Consider the following 22,863-nt stretch of genomic DNA (forward strand, 5'->3'; position numbering starts at 1 on the left):
ACTCCAGCCTGAGTGACAGAGTGAGACTCTGTCTCAAAAAAAAAAAAAAAATTCTCTCTGCTTTGCGTTCACCATGCAGCCCTCTGGCCACAGCAGGTGTCATCAGGATAGAGGCACAGAACTGGGGTAGGGGTGGGAGCTGGATGAGGCCATGCATGAGGTTTAGGTTTGGCCTATGTGGAGAGGGATGTTTCACTCTGAGGGGTCAACACCGAAGTTCCACGAGCAGTCTGATGTGCAATGCACCCGAGGCCCATCCTCCTGGCTGCCCCAGTCTGTCCTCGGCCCAGCTGGGCAGTGGGTGGTCGAGGTGGAGGATGAGCCGGCTTCAGCAGGAGGGCGGCAGGGCCCTAGGGAAGGGCAGGGCCGGGCCAGGAGCCGGGTATAAATAGCCCCTGGCCCAGCTGCGAAGGCCTAGCAGGGTCCTCCGCCCTCCCCCTCACCAGCTGCCAGTGCCAGGCAGGGCTCTATCCCCCTTGGCAGCCTGGTCATCATCTCAGATCCTAAATGGAGGAACTTCCTCAGCGGAACCGAGGAGTCTTGCCCTGTGTGTAGGCGGAACCTCCGGATGCTGGGAGGTCTGGCGAGTGAGGGGCATCAGGCTGGTCCTTTGGAAGAGTTCTTCATTCCTCTCCTCCAGAATCAGTGAATACCTAGCATGTGCCCAGCCCGTTGGAAGGCCAAGTGGGCTGGCGTGTGTGTGTGTGTGTGTGTGTGTGTGTGTGTGTGTGTGAGAGAGAGAGAGAGAGAGAGAGAGAGAGACGGGGGAGGTGCTGGGGAATAATGGGAGAAGACACTGTCTCTCTTCTTGGGGACTGAGACGAGCACAGCCAGATGGAATTGGAAACAAATCAGTTCAGCACCTTGTGATAAGATGGTTTGAATAACGTACATGAAAAATTCAGGCGGAGGAGAGGTGACTTCTGTCTGGGAGCTCACAGAAGTCTTTAGAATGGTGGTGACCTGGGAATCAAGTTTGGAAGGATGGGTAGCATGTTTGCGGGGGGCCTGGCAGTGGAGAGGTGCTCTGAGGTGAGAACTCAGCGCATGCGAAGGTGTGGAGGTGAAATAGCCGTGCTGGAGCCGTTCAGCTGGGTAGGCAGATCCGTCAAAGCCACGCACACTTTGGCACAAAAAATCGCGGATCATGAGACTCCCTGTGCTGCCTCCCCCAGTGGAACCTGCACTTCAGTAATGGGGAATAGGAGCTGTGAGTTAACGTAATGTGTCTTCGATGGTGGAATTTCAGACGTGAGCAGGGTGTGGGGAGGAGCTCAGGGTGGGGGTGGCCAGGCATGTCTGGGGAAGGGCAGCTATCCTGCAGAAATCAACCCATGGCCACACCTCATTAGTCCCTGACGCTGGCCCAGGAGCTAAACCCCAACACCAGAGGCCTTGCTAATTACTCACAGGATGTCCCCATCTGAACTGAAGCTTTGAATGGAGCATCTTGAACATGTCCTTTTGCCCTCACTCTTTGAGTGACCTTGAACCCTCAGCCAGATTACAGCTGTCTTTGTTCTGCCACCCCTGTGAGGGCTGAGGTCTGATCCAGGCATCCTTCGTGGTGTTGGAGAGGAGGGGCCTCTGAGATTTCTGATGTGTCCTCCCAAGTCAGGGATGCAAGGATGGGAGGAATGGGGTTGGTGACAAGCCGGGGAACAAAGTGCTGGGGACAGATCCAAACACACTGTAACCATAGCAACCACCATCTATGGAGGGCTAGTGCCTGCCCAGGAGCCAGGCACTGGATTGTTTGGCGTATTCCTCCTGTCGTGTCCATTTTACAGATGAAGAGACTGAGGAATAGAGAAGTTAAGGAAACTGCTGAGATCAGCAGCTAGGAAGGGGTAGAGCTGGATGTGACCCTGGCACTGTGGCTTCCAGGTCCACAGTTGGCTGGACCTGGGCACCAGGAAAGAGGCAGGGTTTGGTGGAAAGAGGGCAAACAGCTCATCGCGTCTGAGGCTCAGGAATTGTTCTCAGAGGCTCTCACACTGGGAGTCACACAACCTAGTGCTTGAATTCTGGCCACTTCCTTGCATAAGTCACCCAACTTCTCTGTGCCTCAGTTTCCTCATTTGTAAAATGGAGATAACAACACCCACCTCCCAGAGTTGCTGTGAGGATTAAGTGAGATTATGTATTTGAAGTGTCTGGCAAAGAGCAGGTGCTACATAAATAGTTGTCATTAGTATTGCCAGCGTCAATGTAACTGTGGGGACAAAAGGAAATCCACGTGGGGCAGAGGAGAGACTGCATCTGCACAGCAGGAGGGGCTCAGCAGCATCTCCTTCCTGGAGCTGTCTGGGGAGCACTCCGGCCTTTGCTGCCAATCAAGCCATACCAGCCAGTATGCCAGTGCTCAGGTGCTCTGCTGGGCTGGGGAGACCCACCTGGGACCCTGAGGGAGGTAACTGGTGAAACCAGGGAGCAGGGAGCCCCTTGGAGAGCTGGGGTGAGGAGCCACCTTGCCAGCGTGGGCCTCCTGGCTCCTCAACCCCCTGAGCCAGCCAGCCTGGCTCTGTGGATATGACTGTGTGGCTCTGCACAGGTCGCTCCTCTTTGTGGGCCTCAGTGCATGGGCTTGCGCTCTCTCTCTCTCTCTGTCTCTTCCCAACCCCTTCTTTTTTTGGGGGAATGGGCTCTGCTTTCTCTTTTCTTTTTTTCTTTTTTTTTTTTTGAGACACAGTTTTCCTCTGTCATCCAGGCTGGAGTGCAGTGGCGTGATCTCAGCTCACTGCAACTTCTGCTCCTGAGTTCAAGCGATTCTCCTGCCTCAGCCTCCTGAGTAACTGGGACTAAAGGCATGCGCCACCTTGCCCAGTTAATTTTTGTATTTTTAGTATAGACAGTGTTTCACCATATTGGTCAGGCTGGTCTCTAACTCCTGAACTCCCGACCTTGTGATCCGCTCGCCTTGGCCTCCCAAAGTGTTGGGATTACAGGCGTGAGCCACCGCGCCCAGCTTGCTCTCTTCTTCCTTCCTTCCTTTTTTTTTCTTTTTCTTTCTTTCCTTCTCTTTTTCTTTCTTTCCTTCCTTCCCTTCTTTTTTTTTTCTTTGACAAAGTCTCACTCTGTAGTACAGTGGTGTGATTTTGGCTCATGGCATCCTCCACCTCCCAGGTTCAAGCAATTCTCCTGCCTCAGCCTCCTGAATAGCTGAGATTATAGGCGTGAGCCACCTCACCTGGCCAGCCTCCGCTATTTCATCTGTATAATGGGCTTTGTCTCCCTTAGGGCCCCTCCTGTGCGTTCTGTTCCTGGACCAGGGCTCAGCCTCCAGTTTAGCTTGAGGGTGCCTAGGCCTGCAGAAGGTTAAAGCAAGGGCTGGGAGAAGGGGAGGAAAGAGGAGGCAGGAAGGCAACAAGAGGGGGAAGAGGAGGGCAGAGGAAGGGCCCCTGCCTCAGCTCCCTGCTCCAGCCATCCCATAGAGGGCTTTGGGTCCCAAACACCAGAAAAGGGAGTGGGGACAGACTGGGCTTCTTCCCTGGGTCTTGCTCCTGAGCTGCTCACCCAGGATGGTGCAAGGCTGAATTATCTGCACTGAACCCTCCCTCGGTTTACCTTCCGGTGATTGCAGGGCTGCAGAGGCAGCAGGGCTGGACTGGACATGCTGCTCAAGAGCACGGGAGGGGCCGCCTGAGCCTGGAGGGAGGCTCAACGGGGACTTTTGCAGCCCTGGCCTTAGCTCCCTGGCCTCAGTTTCTTCATCTTGGAAATGGGACAATAGTGATGATAATAAAGTTCGTATCGCAGACCTGCTGTGAGGATTACATAAGGTAACAGACACAGGCGCCCAGAACTATGCCCAGAGCATGATAGGCCTGTAATAAACCACAGGGATTTTATGATCACTCTAACCTGCTTCTAACAGGGTGGGGCAGTGCTGTGTGCACCACGTCCCATCCTGATGGGCTCCGGGCTTGCCAACTCTACCCACTCCGGCACATGCTCAGTATTGAGGCCCAGGGGACAGATGGGCCAGGCCTGAGCCCCCTTCACCCCACGGGGACGCAGGCAGACGCTGCCCCGCAGGCAGGATCACACAGTGATGAGCCCCATGGGCTGTGGAGTCTGACGGCCTGGGTTCCAACCAGCAGCTCCATAGGAGCTCTGTGGTCTGGGCTGTTGCATCAACTCACAACGCTAAGCCATCTGTAAAATGGGGCTGCCAATAATGACCCTACTATGTGCTGGGGTTGCTTTGAGGATTAAATGAAGCAAACCCAAGGAAAAGGCTCTGCCCAGAGCCAGGTGCAGGGGAAATCAGTAATTAGCCATTACCACCGATAAATCAGAACTTCTGGCTGACTCTTCTTTCCCTTTAGAAAAACTCGGTGCTTAATACCTGGAATGTCTATAAATGTTACCATCCAAACTCCCAGATCTGGCTCCTCAGTTCCTCCACCCAAAATAAATACATGGAAAAAGGAGAACCTGCTTCTCCCCCTGATAACTGAGCCGGGAGACAGCCACGGTGGGTGCGTTAGTGTGCGCTTCCACTGCACCCAGGGAGCTCTATCCCTTGGAATCTCCAGGAGTTGGCCAAGGCCAACATCAAGCTGAATGTGGAGCAGGGATCCTGGGGAAGGCACACTGCACTCTGATCCACCGCAGACCAAAAAGTCTTAGGCCAGCTCTTCATGTTCAGGAATTGATCAGAAATGTTGCATATAAAGTGCCTGGAAAGCAGTGACAGTTGCTAAATGGCAGATGTTTGGTTTGGCCCCGTGTCCAGCCCAGAAACTTTTGTGTGCTTTTTCCTGCCCCGTGGAGTCTTCTCCCAGCCCCCTTTTCCAGGGCTTTTGCCCATCACTTTTCATGGGAAACCTGACTTAGGCCAGTGCCGGCCCAAAGCCTTGGTTAGTGTTGGACACAGAGGGAGAGGAGACGAGCCCCTTCTTCCAGCTCACACTGCCCCTGGTCATAGGGCAGGTTGCAATTTGCCTTGAAGCCCACTGACATTCACAAATCATTTTCTCACGTTCTTCTACAAAGTGTCATTTCTGCTGTTCCTGCGCTGAGGGGAGGGAACAGAAAAGGAGCGATTCCTACCTTGGTTTTCTAGTATTTTAAACTCTTCTGCCTCACCCCATAAGGTCATTCCTTCTGTGGTTGACTCTCTATAAAACCTGAGAGAGTTGATGGAATATTGATTGAAAAGTGAGGGGCAGAGGAAGGGAATGAATTGACCAAAGTCAGCTGGTGTTGGTGTGGGTAGTGAGATCTGAGATCTTCTCCCTCCTGACTCTGTGCTAAACTTGTTTTGAAAGAAAGCCAAGCTCCAGTCTCTCATGAGAAAAGAGGTGGAGCTCTAGAAACTTCTAGGGAACCAGAAAGATGGTCGCGGAAGCCCTCGTAGACAAAAGACTTGGTGCAAGCCAGCAATTCCTTGGGGAGACACTAGGAGGCTCTGTGCTGGGCTGGCAGCATCCCTGGGAAGAGGCTGAGGGTGGTATGTGTGCACGCATGCATGTGTGGTGTGTGTGTCTGTGTACGTATGTGTGTATGTGCGTGTGTCCCATGACTCACTGGAGGTTGCCATGTGGCCCAGCATCCTGGACTGCCTTGGACATTGTCCAGCCTGATCTCTTCAATGCCCATCAGGGAAGCTGGACCCAGAGCCTGGAAAGGACTGGATCTGGGCCCCAAATGCCATTTTTCTAGTCCAGGCCTCTTTTCATGGCATTGCATTGACCCTGAGTGTCCCCACGAGCGATTTCTGCTGGTCCCATCCCCCTGCATGCTGGATGCAGTCAGAGGGCTGACTTGCCTGGGTCAGAACTACAGGCCCTCTGCCTCTCCACCTACCCCAGGGTTTCACAAATAGGCCATGGTGCCCAGGATGGGCTCTGTGCTTTCTGCCCACAGTGTCAATACCCTCTGTCTGCCTGCAGGTCCCTGGCCCTGGGTCAGCAGTACACATCTCTGGGCTCACAGCCTCTGCTCTGCGGCTCCATCCCAGGCCTGGTACCCAAGCAACTGCGCTTCTGCCGCAATTACATCGAGATTATGCCCAGCGTGGCCGAGGGTGTGAAGCTGGGCATCCAGGAGTGCCAGCATCAGTTCCGGGGCCGCCGCTGGAACTGCACCACCATAGATGACAGCCTGGCCATCTTTGGGCCCGTCCTTGACAAAGGTACTGCCTCCGGGCTGAGGGGCAGGGGGGCTCGGGGCTCGGCGTGGGGCGGGATTGGGACTGTACACCCTTCCACCCCAGTCAGGGCGTCTCCTCTCTGAAGCCAGGGTCCCTCTGGGAGGGTGATAAATTTGGTCACATGACTGCTACACATTTCCAGGTGCTGCTGGGGGCTTGGCCGCCTTGAGATGCCCTAGGATACTGAGGTTTGAGGGCAGTCACCAAGAAGGCCACAGCTTTCCTTCTGGCTTTTGCACAGTGGGAGCCTGAGGCTCCCACTGTGGACATTTGTGACATTTGTTAAGTGCTATGCAAATACCACTTTGGGGTGGGGGTGAGAGCATTGCCACCCCTATGAGCAGAGGAAGCTGCGTGGTGCTGTGGTAGTATTTGGTTGCCGCCAAGACCCTCCCCTGAGGGGTTTCTCTTCATCCCCATACCCTGCCAGCTGGATATGCCCAGGAATCATGGTTGGCCTAGAGGGTGCACTAGTCTCTGGGTAACTGTCCCGCCGTCTTGCAGCCTGGGAGTCTAACTGGCTGTGCCTCAAGTAGACAGGGAGCCACAAGATTTGACTTTGAACCTGGAGGCCCTGGGAGGGAGGCTACGTGGGACAACAGCTCCCAAGAAGGGGAACTGGGGGCTCATGGACTGTATGGAAGATGGGCAGCTCTTCCTGGAACGGCAGTGTCCAGGAATCTAACGATCCTGGCTGGGCTGGCCACCGCCAGAGCTGCTCTGCCACCCAAAGCGCTGAGCCCGGTCCTCCCTCCTATTAGAAGCTAGGGAATGAATGGGAGCTAGCTGTACAGCCAGAAAGAAAAGGGATCTGACATTCAGGTAAAGGAGTGCGGTGCCGGGTGGGGTGGGGAGAAGCTGACCACCCCCATTTTAGAGTGCATTTCCCCTTACCGATACCTCAGGTGCACAGGTCCGTCCCCCCTACAGCCAAAATGTTGGCTATTGTCATGGGACAGGAGGGTAATTAGCAAATCAATGAATGACGATTCTGTTTACGCTTCTATTACCAAAACTAATTATTCCTTGTTGACATAAAAGGTTTGGCCTCTTAATTGGGGCCAAGTGGCGGCGGTTTGCATTTCAAACCCGACAAGATCGCGATCTTGTCGGTGTGTTGGTCTCAGCGCTTTCCGGTGCCCCTCCTTGGGCCAGGTAGCGCTGAATCAAACAGCTTTGCGTCTAGACGCGCTCTCCAAAAGCGAGAGTCACCTCTGATCGCTCTTCCTGGCTCCGGCCTAGAGCCAGGGGGAAGCGGGCCTGGGTGCGCTACTCATTCACTCTGCGTTGAACTTTTTAAGTCGCCGCCCGCAGGTTCTGGCACAGGTCCCGGTCCCTAGATGGCCCGAGGGCAGGTTTGTGCTGCGGGCGGAGGGGTGAGGTGTGCCCGAGACTTTGGGAATTTGCTGGAGGTGGGGAGAGCATCCCGGAAGACGCCTCGCACGCATACCGCCCCGGTCGGTGCCCAGAGCCAGGGCTTTGAACCCACGTTCGCGCCCAGCTCCAGCCCCACGTTTCCACCCCGCCCCCAGCGAGTCCCTGCACCCCTGCCGTGTGGGCACCCAAGGGTTAATCTCCGCCCCCCGCTTTGAGACCTGGGGCGCAGGGGGTCTGGCTGCCCGGAACGTGCATCTTCTGCGCCTGCCGGGACCGATGCCTCTGGGCTGGGCCTGACCGGACGGGTGGCCGAGGGCAGGGGACCAAGCAGCGAGTCTGGGGGACTCTGGGGTCGGCGGCCGGAAGGAGCGAGGTGCGGCGGCAGCTCGGCGGGCCCGAGGCGCTTCCCTGGGCGGGGTGGGGCAGGGGCGGGCGCCGGAGGGGCCGCGGTGGCCTGAAAAGCGCCCGAGCGCCGACCCCCACCGCGCGGCCCGGGCCCCGCGCCCGCTGCGGTCGCCCGAGCCATTCACACGCCCTCTGGCCATTCGGCGCGGCGCGGGGGCGGGGGGCGCCGCTTCAATGGGGATTTCGCGGCCCGGCGCCGGGGCCGGGGGCGCGGCCCGGCCGCGGGAGCCGCCCGTTGCTACGCGGTGGCGGCCGGCCCGGCAGCCCGGGCCCGGCGGCCGCATTATGCGGGTAATGCGGTGTGACACCGCGCGAACAAAGGCGGATTGAGCGGCCCAGCGGGCCCCGCCGGACGGGGAAGGCACAGCGGGGCTGTCAGCGCCGCTCCCAGGCTAATCCCCGCCCCGCCCCCACCGTCCCCACGTTCCGGGGCTGGGAACCGAGCGCGGCCCGGGGGCCGGGCGCAGCCGCCGCCGCCGCAAGAGGCCGCGGGCTGGCCGGAAACGAGGGGTGCCCGTCTTGCGAGTGCACCCTCAGCTCCTCTCCCCCGGGGCGTCCCGAGGGCTGGGGCGGCCGGGATCGGGGCCAGTGAGCAGCACGGCGGGGATCCCGGGGGCCGTGCGCACCACTGGGAGGGGACCTCGGGCCCCGCGCCGCCGCCGTCCATGGTTGGCTCTGGCAGCTCAGGCGGGGGCGGAACGGGCTCCGCACTCCACGCCCGCCGGTCGGTGGAAGTGGGAAGGGCCCCTCCGCAGGTGGCTCAGGAGGGCTTGGGGGCCTCGGAGAAAGGCCGCGGTAGCCACAAGGGGTCCCGGGCTTCCTTCTTGCAGCGCTTGGGCCACAGCCCAGGAGAGGAGGCGGGCGCCCTGGCTTCTAGGCCGGCCCGGCGTTTTGTAGCCTGGGCCAGGCAGCGAGTCACCTCCGGCTCCGGGGTCCTGCTGCGAAGACAGAAGGCTGGGCTGCAGGTCTTGCAGGCCTTGGCCTCCCTAATCTTCCATGTCCACATCTATAAAATGAGTCAAACTTTCTACGTAAATGAAGCACGTGCAGAGGTGGTGACCGGGGTGAGAAGACTGCTGCAGAGAGAAAGCAGCCACTGCAGAGAGAAGGTGCACACCCGAGAGTCTCCCCTGTCCCTGCGTGGGACCCTGGGACAGAACCAGGGAACTGCCCTGTGTTGTGTTCCTACCCTTCTGGGAGGGGCTTGGCTGTGTCTGGGCATGAGGACAGGACAATGAGGATGGGGAGACTGAGGCAAGGGCCACTGCCCTCCTGGTGAGGGGCTCTAGGGGCAGAGGGAAGCCGTGTCCATTTTTACAAAAAGAGCAACTGAGACCGAGAAAAGGAGAGGGGCCGCCCCGTTGTGCCCAGGCATGGACGGGGTGGGTCTGGGCAGGTTTAGGCTGTGGGTTCCCAGGCCTCCTTCCTCACAGACCTGGAGCTGTCTCTGGAGTGGGAGGGCTCAGGCCTGTGTGGGTCGTCTGTGGATTTTGGGAAGGTGGAGGGCAGGGGGTGTGGGACCAGGACAGAAGTGGCTACCTTTTCTCTGCAGCAGTCTGCCAGAGCTTTGGTGTCTGGCCGTTTCTTATAGGCTCTGCTCAGCCCTGTGACATTTGAGGCCCTGGGCTAATCAGTTAGCAGCCTGGGGCCTCAGTTTGCTCATCTGTGAATCGGGGATACCCTACAGGGTTAGAACAGTCAGTCAAAGAGGGTGGGGAAGCTGCCTCCCTCTTCCCTCAGGCCTGGTGAGCTCTTCAACTCTTGCCCGGTTTGTTCCCCTCACGTCCTGGCCTGGGAGATGGAGGCAGGGGGGCACTCTCAGGCTGGGTCCTGAGCGCTGCCTCCCCACGGCCTCCCCGCAGCCACCCGCGAGTCGGCCTTCGTCCATGCCATTGCCTCGGCCGGCGTGGCCTTCGCCGTCACCCGCTCCTGCGCTGAGGGCACCTCCACCATCTGCGGCTGTGACTCGCATCATAAGGGGCCACCCGGCGAAGGCTGGAAGTGGGGCGGCTGCAGCGAGGACGCTGACTTCGGGGTGCTAGTGTCCAGGGAGTTTGCAGATGCGCGTGAGAACAGGCCTGATGCGCGCTCGGCCATGAACAAGCACAACAATGAGGCGGGCCGCACGGTGAGCCTGCTTGTCCTCCCCAACCTGCTGGGAGCCCTGCCGGGACCACTCTCGGGCCCTGGCCTCCTCCCCTCCCGAGCTGGCCTGGTCCCCACCCCACCCCTTCTGACAGCCCTGTGGGTCCTGGGCTTCTTTTCCCCTTGGCCAGGCTTGGCCCCCTCTCCACCCCATAGCCACTTCGTTTGTCCACCCTCCTTCCTCCCTGGACTCCACTCCCACTCGGGATGAGTTGGCCAGGGAGCGTGGCCACCCCGTGGGATCAGGTACCACCCACCTGTCCTGTGTACCTTGGCACGCACTGTAGGGCTGTCAGGGCCTGGGAACCTGACACTGAATTCAGCCTCCATTCTCTGACTATGGTTGTGTGACCTAGGGTGAGTGAGTCATTAAGCTTCCAGCCTCAGTTTCCCCATGTTAAACGGAGATAACTCCTTTTTTTTTTTTTTTTTTGAGATGGAGTCTTGCTGTTTCACCCAGGCTGGAGTACAATGGCTCCATCTTTGCTCACTGCAAACTTTGTCTCCCGAGTTCAAGCAAGTCTCCTGCCTCAGCCTCCGGAATAGCTGGGATTACAGGCGACTGCCACCACACACAGCTAATTTTTGTATTTTTAGTAGAGACGGTGTTTCACCATGTTGGCCAGGCTGGTCTCGAACTCCTGACCTCAAGTGATCCGTCCACTTCGGCCTCCCAAAGTGCTGGGATAACAGGCATGAGCCACTGTGCCGGTTCAGCAACTCCTATTTCATACTCTGTGAGAAGCGGACCTGCTGTCTGCCTGTGCTTGGGGTGTGAAGGGGAGGGAAACACAGTCACTGTTCTTTAGGTCTTGCTTCAGTCCCCATCAGTTCTCTTCCTGGCACAGAGGAGTAGAGAAGGCTGGAGGGAAGGGGGTGGGCAGGGGCAGAGAGGGAAGGCCCAGCTGTGCCCCCTCGAGGGTCGGTCTGGGGACCAGCTGCCACTCCTCTCCCCCAGACTATCCTGGACCACATGCACCTCAAATGCAAGTGCCACGGGCTGTCGGGCAGCTGTGAGGTGAAGACCTGCTGGTGGGCCCAGCCTGACTTCCGTGCCATTGGCGACTTCCTCAAGGACAAGTATGACAGCGCCTCAGAGATGGTGGTGGAGAAGCACCGTGAGTCCCGGGGCTGGGTGGAGACCCTCCGGGCCAAGTACTCACTCTTCAAGCCGCCCACCGAGAGGGACCTGGTCTACTATGAGAACTCCCCCAACTTTTGTGAGCCCAACCCAGAGACGGGTTCCTTCGGCACAAGGGACCGGACTTGCAATGTCACCTCCCATGGCATCGATGGCTGCGACCTGCTCTGCTGTGGCCGTGGCCACAACACGAGGACGGAGAAGCGGAAGGAAAAGTGCCACTGCATCTTCCACTGGTGCTGCTACGTCAGCTGCCAGGAGTGTGTTCGTGTCTACGACGTGCACACCTGCAAGTAGGGCGCCAGGTAGGGCTGGGGGTTGGGGGGAGGCTGGGAGCCTTGGCGCAGGGAATGGGGTTGTTTGCCTGTCTCTTCTTGACGACCCCCTTCTGTTTCTAAGCCATCCGATACACACAAGTTCCCACAGTCAAAATAGGAAGCCAGGATTTCCCAAACTTCCTTGGGAATGGTCCTCGGGCAGAGACTTGGTGGATTGCACAAAGCATAGACAAAAACCCAGTGTTGGCTGGACGCAGTCTCATGCCTGTAATCCCAGCACCTTGGGAGGTTGAGGCAGACAGATCACCTGAAGGCAGGAGTTCGAGACCAGCCCAGCCAACATGGTGAAACCTGGTTTCTACTAAAAATACAAAAATTAGCTGGGCGTTGTGGTGGGTGCCTGTAATTCCAGCTACTCTGGAGGCTGAGGCAGGAGGATCGTTTGAACCTGGGCATCAGAGGTTGCAGTGAACTGAGATCACACTACTGCACTCCACTGTCTCAAAAAAACAAACAAACAAAAAAAACAAAAAAACCCTAAAACCCAGTGTGTGCACATTAGCTGCCAGCAATTAACATTTTCCCACAAGATAGTAAGTTATGACCCAGCTCAAATTTTTGCATGACCACTAGCTGTCATCCTTGAGCATTCTGTGGAGCTGTGGGGCTGGAAGCTGGGAGACGTGACGTCTGGTCCTAACTTTGTCCATAACTTCCTGTCCTTTCACTTCTCTGGGCCTCAGCTTTCTTACTATAAAGTGGTGATGGTGGTGGGGGTCGGGGGTCAGTTTACCTGAAACATGGAGCCAAAATGTCTTCTAAACCCCTGACGCAGAGCCAGTGTGCCTCCACCTTGAACTTAGAGAAGTTCTTGCACAAGCATAAATCTTACCAACCTCAGAGAGGTGGGTGGGGGAAGCGGCGTATAAGCCCATATCCTGACAGATCTGAAGCTTGGGTGGAGTGGGGAGCACTGTCACCGAGTTTATGGCTGATGACGGGGAGCAGGAGGGATTCAAGTTCAGAGTGGCTGGGATGAGTAATCAAGGGATCAAAGGCTGGTGGATTTTGTTCCCAAGCTTCCCAGAGGTGGTCTGCGTGGGAGGCGCTGTGCGCTGGCCCTGGCCCTGGGTTCCACAACGCCCCAGGATAGGTCAGCATGGACGAGGAGTGGTCCTGGAGCCCCAGGGGTGGAAGGTTGCTAAGGCTGGGGTGCCTTTTCTTCTTTTTCTCTCCCTTGAGAAGGAGCCTAGTAGGCGGAGGCCTGAGCATGGGTGTTGGAATTAGGCCGTTCCCTGGTCCAGCTCCTACCACTTGCCAACCGTGTGACCCAGGCAAGAAATTCTTCACAGACCTGGTTTCTCCCCTGTCGTCCTTCCCAGAGGTGCTGTGAGGGACAAAGGAAAGGGTACTGGGGACAGGGCTTGGTTAATTGGGAGGCACTTCCCTGCTGGGTCATTGCCAGCTGGGGTGGTGCTGCGGGAGAGCAGCCTGTGACCGGGTGGAGGCCCCCCAGGTGATGCAGTTCCATGCAGGGCACCTCCGAGCTACTGGCACATGTCTGCTCCGTGGGGAGTAGGGGAGGGAAGTGGACGGGCCTCTCTGAGATATGGGAGGTGCCTGACATCATGGAGAAGTGCTCTGGCTGAGGGGCGACTCACTCAGCCCATCTGGGAAGCCTCTCAGTGCAGCTCAAGTTATGTCCTGGTGGGGAGGGCTCAGAAAGGCAGCCGGTGGCACTACCTTTCTCAGTGTCTGAACAAAAGCTGTGTGGGGAGTGGAAGAGGATGAAGGGTGAGTCCAGCACCTCCACTGGGAGCCCCAGTTTCCTCCTCTCTTCAGTGATGGTGACAGTGGGAGCCCAGAATAATTTTTTTTTTTTTTTTTGAGACTGAATTTTGCTCTGTTGCCCAGGCAGGAGTGAAGTGGTGTGATTTCGGCTCACTGTAGCTTCTGTCTCCCAGGTTCAAGCGATTCTCCTGCCTCAGCCTTCCAAGTAGCTGGGATTATGGGTGCCCACCACCACACCCAGTTAATTTTTGTATTTTAATAGAGATGGGTTTTGCTATGCTGGCCAGGTTGGTCTTGAACTTCTGACCTCAAGTGGTCTGCCTGCCTCGGCCTCCCAAAGTGCTGGGATTACAGGCGTGAGCCACCACTCCCGGCCAGCAGAGTATTTTTGAGGCTGAGTTAGCTAAGAGATGTGAATGCTTCTCTGTATACGGTCCTAATAGGAAGCGTGATACCTTCGTCAGAGAATGATTATATGGGGCAGTCATTGTGCAAGGAAACTGCATCATCACTTGGACAGTTTCATTTACTGCTTTTCAAAATGATAGAAGAAAGGTCAGCCAATAAGAGAGAAGTCGCAGGCCAAGGGTGGCAGGTCAAGGTGCAGGGAATGTGAAGAACACAGTGGCCACCTCCCTCGGGCGTTCCCTGCAGCCAGAGGCAACACAGTGTTCCCACTGTCAAGCGGGACATGGCTGTGGTGGGTCCGAGAAGGGGCCATATGGGGAAGCAGTGTTTTAGAACACTCACACTGAACAGGGCCCAGAGAGCGATTTCTAGCCTGCCCATATCACAGACGGGGACTCTACACTATCAGTCAAGGCAAGGCTGCAGGGATGAGGTCTCTGACTCCAGAAAGCCCCATATGTGGGTCTGGCAGAGGCCGTAGCAGCAGCAGCCCAAACCCCAGCAGTGGCTCTGGGGGCAGAGTGGGTCACGGAGACAGATTCTTGCTGCTCTGTTCTGGCACCTCTCCTGCTGGGTCCTTTGTGGGCAACTGAGACTTGCCACACGGGGACCCAGGTGCAGGGTTGGCTCTTGGTGTCCAGAAAATCCCCCACCTCAAACCACTGCGCAAACACTGATCCCAAGAAGAATCATTATTCTTTTGGGTTTTTTTTTTTTTGAGACAGAGCAAGGCTCTGTCTTCCAGGCTGAAGTGCAGTGGCGCGATCTTGGCTCACTGAAGCTTCTGCCTCCCACATTCAAGCGATCCTCCTGCCTCAGCCTCCCAAGTAGCTGGGACCACAGGTGTGCACCACCACGCCCAGCTACTTTTGTATTTTTAGTAGATAGGATCTTGCCATGTTGGCCAGGCTGGTCTCGAACTCCTGACCTCAAGTGATCTGCCTGCCTCAGCCTTCCAAAATGCTTAGATTACAGGTGTGAGCCACCACGCCTGGCCAGAATCAGGACGCTTCATCAGCCCTCTTTTCTCCCCATTTCTGAAATAGACACTGGGTGTTTTCTCCCCAGTCTTATGTAAAGTGCTACATAGATACGGTTTCAAGATGCTGCGTCCAAATCGTTCCTACCCTGAAGCCCTTCTCTGTGGACGCTCTGGAGGCCTCACTCTAGAACCCATGCAGGACACTCTCCCAACATGGTGCCCTTCTGATAAACACCCCCAGGCCAGCTCTTCTGCCTCACTGGGCCCTGACATCTTCCTTTGTGAACTGGGGATGAGAACCATGTTCTGTGTAGGGTTGTCCCATGGACCGGAGACCCTATATGTGAAGGGCCTGGCGCAGGGCCCAGGTGCTCACAGAGCAGCTGCAGAGGCTCCTGGGCCAGAGCTGACCTCCTGGAGCCACCTCCCAGGCAAGCTGCCTGCTCTAGAGCAGTGGGCCCAGGCTCAGCTGAGACCGGCCTACTCCGTGCTGACGTTGTAGGCAAGATAGGAGCCTGCGGGCCGCGCTGGCTGGGACGGGCGGGGACAGAGTCTTCAGCTGTTCTCTTGGCTTCCCTGACAGTCTTGGCAGTGCAGGCAGGAGAGAGAAGGGGGTTGCGGAGCAGGCCCCGGGCCCTCCACACAGTGAGGAGAGAGAGCCCCTGTCAAATGGCTTGTGTCCTTCCTTTGTGGGGAAAACACCTTTCTGTAGCTTTCTATAGCTTTTGCCCAGTGTCTCTGGCTCACCATTGATTTGGTGCCTTACAAGTGCCAGATTTCTTCCTTGTCACTCTGCTGTTGTGAGCACAGCGAGCTGGAAAGGTTCTGGCAGAAGTTAGGCAGCCTGGCCGCACCCACGTCCTGGGTCTGTTACTGCCTTGCTGAGAGACCTTGGACATGTCCCTTCGATCTGGCTGAGCCTATTTCTGCCTCTGTCAAGTAGTCTGATCTTGGCAGCTCCCCAGAGGAGCTGGGGGTTGACTGGGAATGCCTGGAACCCTTTGTGAGATATGACTATGCAAATGAAGAAAATGAACACACTGCTGCTCCAATGGGAAGAAATTGTTCGTAATTAAGTAGGCTTTCTCCCATTTGGATAGCTCATTATCAAGCTATTTGGTGCAGTACAAAAACACAGTGCATGCCTGGCACGAGCCCAGCACAGCAGTTGATTCATAGTTGGGGACTGGGCCCTCGGCCGGCACAGTTTCTCCCAGCCTGTGTACGAGATGGAGTCGAGCAGTCAGGGAGTGACCTGTGCTCCTGGGCTTCCTGTTGCCCAAGGCCCTCAGCGAGAGGTGGGGGAGGTAGAATTTGGATCCCAGTCTGTGGACTCAAAAGCCCTGCTGCTCCTGTGAATCATACAGCCTCGCTCAACAGCAGGCCTGAAGCAGAGGACAGCGTGGAGAAGCCACGTGCGTCCTCATCACCTCTGAGCACCAGAGACCTGTTCAGATCCATTGGCAAGCTCTGATCGGTGAACACCAATGGGTGGTCTCTCGGAATGGAATTATGTTTCTAATTCTTCCTTTTTATTTTCCCTAAGGGCGCTGGGAAGGGGTGAAGTGTGTGGCTGGGCGGATTCAGCGAAGTCTTATGGGAAGCAGGACCTAGAGCCGGGCGCAGCCCTCAGCATCAGACACCAAGGAACTGTCACCAGCCGCACGCGTGGTAAATGACCCAGACCCAACTCGCCTATGGATGGGGAGGCTCTCCGTCTCTCTCACCTTACATTTCTCACCCTACTCTGGATGGTGTGTGGTTTTTAAAGAAGGGGGCTTTCTTTTTAGTTCTCTAGGATCTGATAGGAACAGACCTGAGGCTTATCTTTGCACATGTTAAAGAAAATAAAAATGAAAAAAAAAAATTCGACTCCAACAGAACAGGCTGGGCTAATGTGAGCTCTCGGCCTGGCGGTCAAGACATCAGCATGGGCAAGGTTCTGTTTCCAAACTGCTGCTTCTGGTGCGTTCCGAGACGCCTGTCAGGTAGGAGTCAGGAAGTAGGCGCACCCCTGCAGTCTCCTTTTCTTGGTCTACTCCCATTCAAATCTGAGCTACTTTCTCATTCTGATAAAAGCCATAGGTTTAGCTAGGATGAAGTGGTAGGGAGGTCCGCGGCAGTTGTTAGAGCAGGATTTGGAGTGTTGAAGAACTGGCAGCTCGGGGTGGCCTGGTAAGCTGTTTGAAGAGCAGCTGTGTGTTCTTCTCAGCCTCATTTTCTCTATAACCCTGTTCTGCACAAGAGGCAGTCAGATCTCAAAATCTTTTTCTACCGTTCTGCAGTCTCCACCGTCTATGCAGTTTTATTTTACTTTTTGGTAGTGGATGTTGTAAATAGGTTATGTATGGGGGCAAGTCTTCTCCAGCTCAAATGGCTTCCTAATAAAATAAGCGGTATCTTTGGAAGGGGCCATTCAATCCTTCCCAGCCCTGCTCACCTGCAGATTCTCTCTACAGATAACTCCAGGTAGAGCAGTTAGATTCCAGGTCAACTGTGTGTAAGTTAGACAAAGGGTCTGTGAGAGAGTAGCAATTGATTGCTGAAATTCCAGCTTTGTGACTAGCAGATGGGGAGGATGAAAACCATCCCTTTGCTGTGTCTCCAATAGGGGCCCATCTTACTGTGTCCTTTCCTCTGTGGGGCTGATGTGAGTAAACACAGACACAGAGTTCTTCCCCCCAGCTCATCCTCCCTCACCTGTGTGCTGACATAGCTTCCATCCATGCAGTTCCCAAGGATCTGGATTAGGGACCAGCAGTCACCTACTCCCTTGGGTTAAGCATCTCATGGCTGAGTTCGCCTTGAGGCATACTGGTCCAGCCGAGGGTCCTAGAGAAAGCTAGCAAAAGGGAGCCACATGGATTTAACAGTATGAATCGGTTCAACAACTGTCTTAGGGAGAATCAGAAGAGATGCAGCAGGGGAACGGGCATAACAAAGATTTTTCTTTTCCCCCTTCTCTCTGGGGTCTGCCTAACCCTGACCTAAAATACCGGGGCAGCGATTTCTCAGCTGGTGCAGGCGGGCTTGCCAAGACGGTCGTCCAGGAGCCTGCCTTCACTCCTAAATCTGCTGGCCACAAGCCCTGCTAAAGATACACGTCGCCCACTCCACCGAGTCCGAAATGCCCCTCCCCATCTCACCTTAGACTGAAAAGTTTTAAATCATGTCAACTGGATAATGCTTGCTTTATGTGAGAATATTTCAGCAGAATGGATACGAATTTTCCAAACAATCTTTTCATATCTATGTATTCTATATTAAAAGTGATAAAGTCATGTTTCTGGGGCGTATTCAAGTAGCTGACAAGTAATTATTTAATAATAGTACACGAGTGCATTGTGATTATTCTCGCTGTAGTCAGGTAATAGTATCCAACCGAAATTTCCTACCAACCTGCTGTATCCAAAGTTTTGTAAAAAGTTGTAGAAGTTGTTGATCTTTTTGATTTTATATTCAAAAAGTCTCTTTTTATAAATATTATTTATTATACAATGTATATACCTTTGAGTTAACTAAGATTATATATTATATAAATATATATATATATTTGGAGAAAATATATTTCATCATGCAGTTTTTTTCTGTTAAGTCATTAAAGAGAAGGTAAACAAACCTAAAATGGATACATTGTACACTGTGTGGGGTTTCCAGATTAATGCTCAGGAGGTCAAGGCTATCTGACTCTGAACATGGTGGCCTCAGCTAATTAAATGACCAAGTGAAGGTCATTTCCTCTGTTCTCTAAGCAAGATTGTCAAGGATGTCATGGACAGTAGGTCTCATATACGATAAGACATTCTTAACGGCTTCCCTTGGTTCTAAGTTAACTTCTAACAATGAATTTCCAGTTTTAGAAAAGCAACTACTTGGGTAGTAATTCATTTCACAGACTCAAGCATTTTCAGTGTACAAATTAATGTCACAGGCACTCCTAAAAGATGTGGCCCAAGGCCAGCAGACCACAGGGGTGGCCACTGCCTTAATCCCCTCCTCACCATGTTTTCAACTCCATTTAATGGGAAAATAGGATTTTCTCTATTGAAAATGAAACTTGACTGAAAATGGTCTGTCCCCTGCTAGCTGCACTGTGAGAGCTAAGCCACAGAAGAGGCAGGTTGATCGGCAAGAAGAAAGGGTGCGCCCTGGGCTATGGGCTGTCTGGAACAAGTGTCATCTGAAGTTGGGTTTGGGTAGAAGGGGCTGCCAGTGGGCATGCTCTGGGGACGGGCAACCTCTTCTTGGACCACCGCTTCACAGGACCCACCGGAAGTTTACAGGTTATGCCTTCTCAACAGTGAGACGCCTCAAGTCGGTTTTATGACAACAGACAACTGTTTAGTTTTCAGACCTACCCATAAAATGTTACCTTTTTGTAAGTAACAAATCTTACTCACCTCACTACAAAGAGAAATAATGAGAACAGGCTGGGCTCAGTGGCTCACGCCTGTAATCCCAGGACTTTGGGAGGCTGACGTGGGCGGATCACCTGAGGTCAGGAGTTCGAGACCAGCATGGCTGACATGGTAAAAGCCCATCTTTACTAAAAATACAAAAATTGCAGCTGGATGTGGTGGTGCATGCCTGTATTCCCAGCTACTCGGGAGGCTGAGGCAGGAGAATCGCTTGAACCTGGGAGGTAGAGGTTGTAGTGAGCTGAGATTGTACCACTGCACTCCAGCCTGGGTGACAGGGCGAGACTCCATCCCAAAAAAAACCAAAAAAACAAAAAAACAGGAAAATAAAGCTGTGAGCTGCGTGTAGTGGAGGCGGGCTGCTCTGCGCTGCATTCAGATCTCTAACCTGAGGTTAGGAATAGCCACCAGAAGTTCATGCACTCTGTTTTGCCCATGATGTGTCTTTACACAGCCTGAAGGTAATTTTATAAAACATTTTAAATAATTTTGTGCATGAAACAGTTTCGACTGCATTTTGATTGCCACCCATCACACGAGGTCAGTTGTGGAATTTTCCACTTGTGGCATCATGTCAGTGCTCAAAGTTTTAGATTTTAGAGCATTTCAGATTTTTAGATTTTTAGATTAGGGATGCTCAACCTGAACTTATCTATCCCAGCATTTTCTGGGTAATTTTTCTTTTTTGTGAGATAGGGTCTTGCTCTGTTGCCCAGGCTGGAGTGCAGTGACGTGATTGTGGCTCACTGCAGCTTCAACCTCCTGGGCTCAAGTGACCTCCTACCTAAGGCTCTGTGTAGCTGGAACCATAGGTATGTGTCACCGTGCCCAGCTAATTTTTTAATTTTTTTTTTAGAGATGAGGTCTTGCTATGTTGCTCAGGCTGGTTTTGAACTCCTGGCCTCAAGCGATCCTCCCACCTTGGCCTCTCAAAGTGTTGGGACTACAGGCATGAGCCACCTGGTCTGGCCAGCACTTTTTCAACCAATAAGATTGCCAAATATTTAAAGGGTCCCTATTCATACTTATGAAGGCCATTTGTAATCTTATATTAATCATAGTTTTTAATTTTTTTTTTTTTAAGGGCCAGCAGGCTATTGAGCTGAAAGCCTCAGGGGCTGACATCTTTCCAGGCTGAAGGCAATAGTTTTTAATTTTTAAGAGACAAGTCTCTATGTCACTCAAGAGTACAGTGGGATGATCATGGCTCACCACATCCTTGACCTCCTGGGCTCAAATGATCCTCCTCAGCCTCCCAAGTAACTGGGACTCAGGCACACTCCACCACTGTAATTAAAAAAAAAAAAAAAAAAAAAAAAACGTGTAGAGATGGGGTCTTGCTGTGTTGGCTGCTGGTCTCAAACTCCTGGGTTCAGGGGGTCCTCCCACCTCAGCCTCCCAAAATGTTGGGATTAGTGGGTGAACCACCACACCCCTCCTAATCATACTTTATGATTAAGGACAATATAGTTTATAGCTGTGCTTGAACATGTAGTTTCTCCCTATGTGTAAGTACTTACAAACATCTAAACACAAGAGGACGTTGTTTAAAAATCTGAAAGAGACCAACATAGTATCTTTCAAAGCAATATTATTTTATAAAGAAAGAAGGGAAGGAAAGTATGTGAGACAGTTCACGAATAAGGGGATGAGGTACAAAGAAAGGCTGAAGGAAAGAAGGTAAGGAAAAATAGAAAAAAAGGGAAACATAATGGCGAGATGATTCTTGGTGTTATCGAACGCCGTCTCCCGTGGCGGCCCTGGGCATACAGGCATGCTCTCGGGTGTGTGGCTGGTCTGCACACTCAAGTGAAGTCAGTGCAGCTAAACATTGCTGCTATACTGCCACTGTTTCTCCTAGCTTAACAGAGACCTTTCTACGAGGCAAAAATGTCTTACCATTAATCTTATACTCCCACAATAGTGAGACAGGAGTTATGTGGAGACTGTATACTGGGAACATTTCAAACATGATTCCTTCTTGGATATTTTGTCTTCACCCACTTGGGATGCTTGCCGATCACAGGCGCTATCTCCCGTGTCTTAATGCCACCGTGCCCGTCCAGCACACACCCTCATGGGCTCATCTCCAGGACCCAGTCTCAGTACGGCTTGCCAGATGATGAGAAACTCTAGATCATTTTGCAATAAATTCTGCAATTTACATGCTGTCTTGAACTGTCATACACACCCTTTCCCAGTCACTTCTTTATTTTTTGAGACAGGGTTTTGTTGTTGTTGCCCAGGCTGGTGTGCAGTGGCGTGGTCTCAGCTCACCACACCATCTGCTTCCCAGGTTCAAGCGATTCTCCTGCCTCAGTCTCCCGAGTAGCTGGGATCACAGGCATATGGCCACCATGCCCAGCTAATTTTGTATTTTTAGTAAAGACGGGGTTTCACCATGTTGGTCAGGCTGGTGTCAAACTCCTGACCTCAGGTGATCTGCGCACCTCAGCCTCCCAGAGTGCTGGGATTACAGGTGTGAGCCACCGTGCCCAGTCCCCAGTCACTAAGGATGCTATGGACCAAGTTGTCAGGCAAAGAAAATGAAATCCTGCTTTCACCTTCTGTGTTTGGGCTGGGTGGTTGTTTATAGCTGACTCACTGTTGCAACAAGCCTGTTGATCAGGATTTGATTATTCGTACACAATTCAATCTACTCCATGATTTTGTGACTTGTTGCTGAAACTTTTAAAGGGGATGCTGTAATTTTTAGGATATGAAAAGACAGCCTTAAAATAAAAACATATTTTAGACCTTAACCACAATTATGCAATTTTTCTGTGTGACATTGAAAAAAAAGTGTCCCAGTGAAGATGTACAGATTTAGAAAGGATAAAATAACCTCCTCTTTTGAGGTTTTGATCCCAAAAACATATTCTGACAAAAAAATAGCCAGTTAAGCTATTCACTCATAGATGAAGAAACCTAAGGCAGCAGCTAGCTGGAGGCTCCTTTGCTTCTTCACAGGCCGTGCTGTAATCTCATACACTCTGCTGTACAGCACTGGCTTTGAAGAATATTTGGGCAGCTTCAAGAACCCGCCTTCTCAAGGCTATGCAGGGACCAGGTCGGCCTCAGGGTCCTCCTCCCAGGAGCTCCCGTTGTGGAAGTTCTTGAAGCTGGTCTCTTCCCCACAGGGCCTTGTGGATTTTCTGGGCTGCTTCCTGTCCTAACCTGAGCCAATGCTAAGGATCAAGGTTTAGGAGGCTAAGAGATCTGATAGCTCAGGAAAATGTAAAAAACTATGGAGGATACAAAAATGAACCATGTGAAACAATCTCACTGAGAGCCTTTAAGTTCCTTCGTTTGTATATTTCACAGGAAGCAATTGTTCTAATTGAGCAACAACTCTCCTTTCTGGTTTGTTACTAGCCTTGTTGTGGCTTAGGTACCTCAGGGTTTTTTTTTTTTTTTCTTTTTTTTCTTTTTTTCTGAGACAGTCTCCCTCTCTTGCCCAGGCTGGAGTGCAAGTGACATGATCTTGGCTCACTGCAACCTCTGCCTCCCAGGTTCAAGTGATTCTCCTGCCTCAGCCCCCTGAGTAGTTGGGACTACAGGCATGTGCCACCACACCTGCCTGTTTTTTGCATTTTTAGTAGAGATGGGGTTTCACCATGTTGGCCAGGCTGGTCTTGAACTCCTAACCTCAAGTGATCTATCTGCCTCGGCCTTCCAAAGTGCTGGGATTACAGGCATAAGCCCCTGCACCCAGCATTTTTAAAAATAAAATAAATAAGTATAAAGCATAAAGATGC

The 22,863-nt window shown here is 53.3% G+C and overlaps 1 protein-coding gene across 1 annotated transcript in view; it reads left to right on the top strand.

Moving 5' to 3' along the window:
• WNT3 (Wnt family member 3) overlaps positions 1-18,312 on the top strand; it is a 56,437-nt gene extending 38,125 nt beyond the window's left edge. Inside the window, exons 2-5 of the mRNA XM_032271909.1 lie at positions 5,901-6,142; positions 9,805-10,070; positions 11,046-11,533; positions 16,234-18,312. Coding sequence (XP_032127800.1) covers positions 5,901-6,142; positions 9,805-10,070; positions 11,046-11,525 — 988 coding nt within the window. The 3' untranslated portion in view covers positions 11,526-11,533; positions 16,234-18,312. The remainder of the gene's footprint in view (positions 1-5,900; positions 6,143-9,804; positions 10,071-11,045; positions 11,534-16,233) is intronic.
• Positions 18,313-22,863: the final 4,551 nt, after the last annotated feature.

The sequence above is a fragment of the Sapajus apella genome, unplaced genomic scaffold (genome assembly GCF_009761245.1).
Source record: "Sapajus apella isolate SASKATOON/1434 unplaced genomic scaffold, GSC_monkey_1.0 scaffold263, whole genome shotgun sequence".
In the NCBI taxonomy this organism is placed as follows: domain Eukaryota; kingdom Metazoa; phylum Chordata; class Mammalia; order Primates; family Cebidae; genus Sapajus; species Sapajus apella.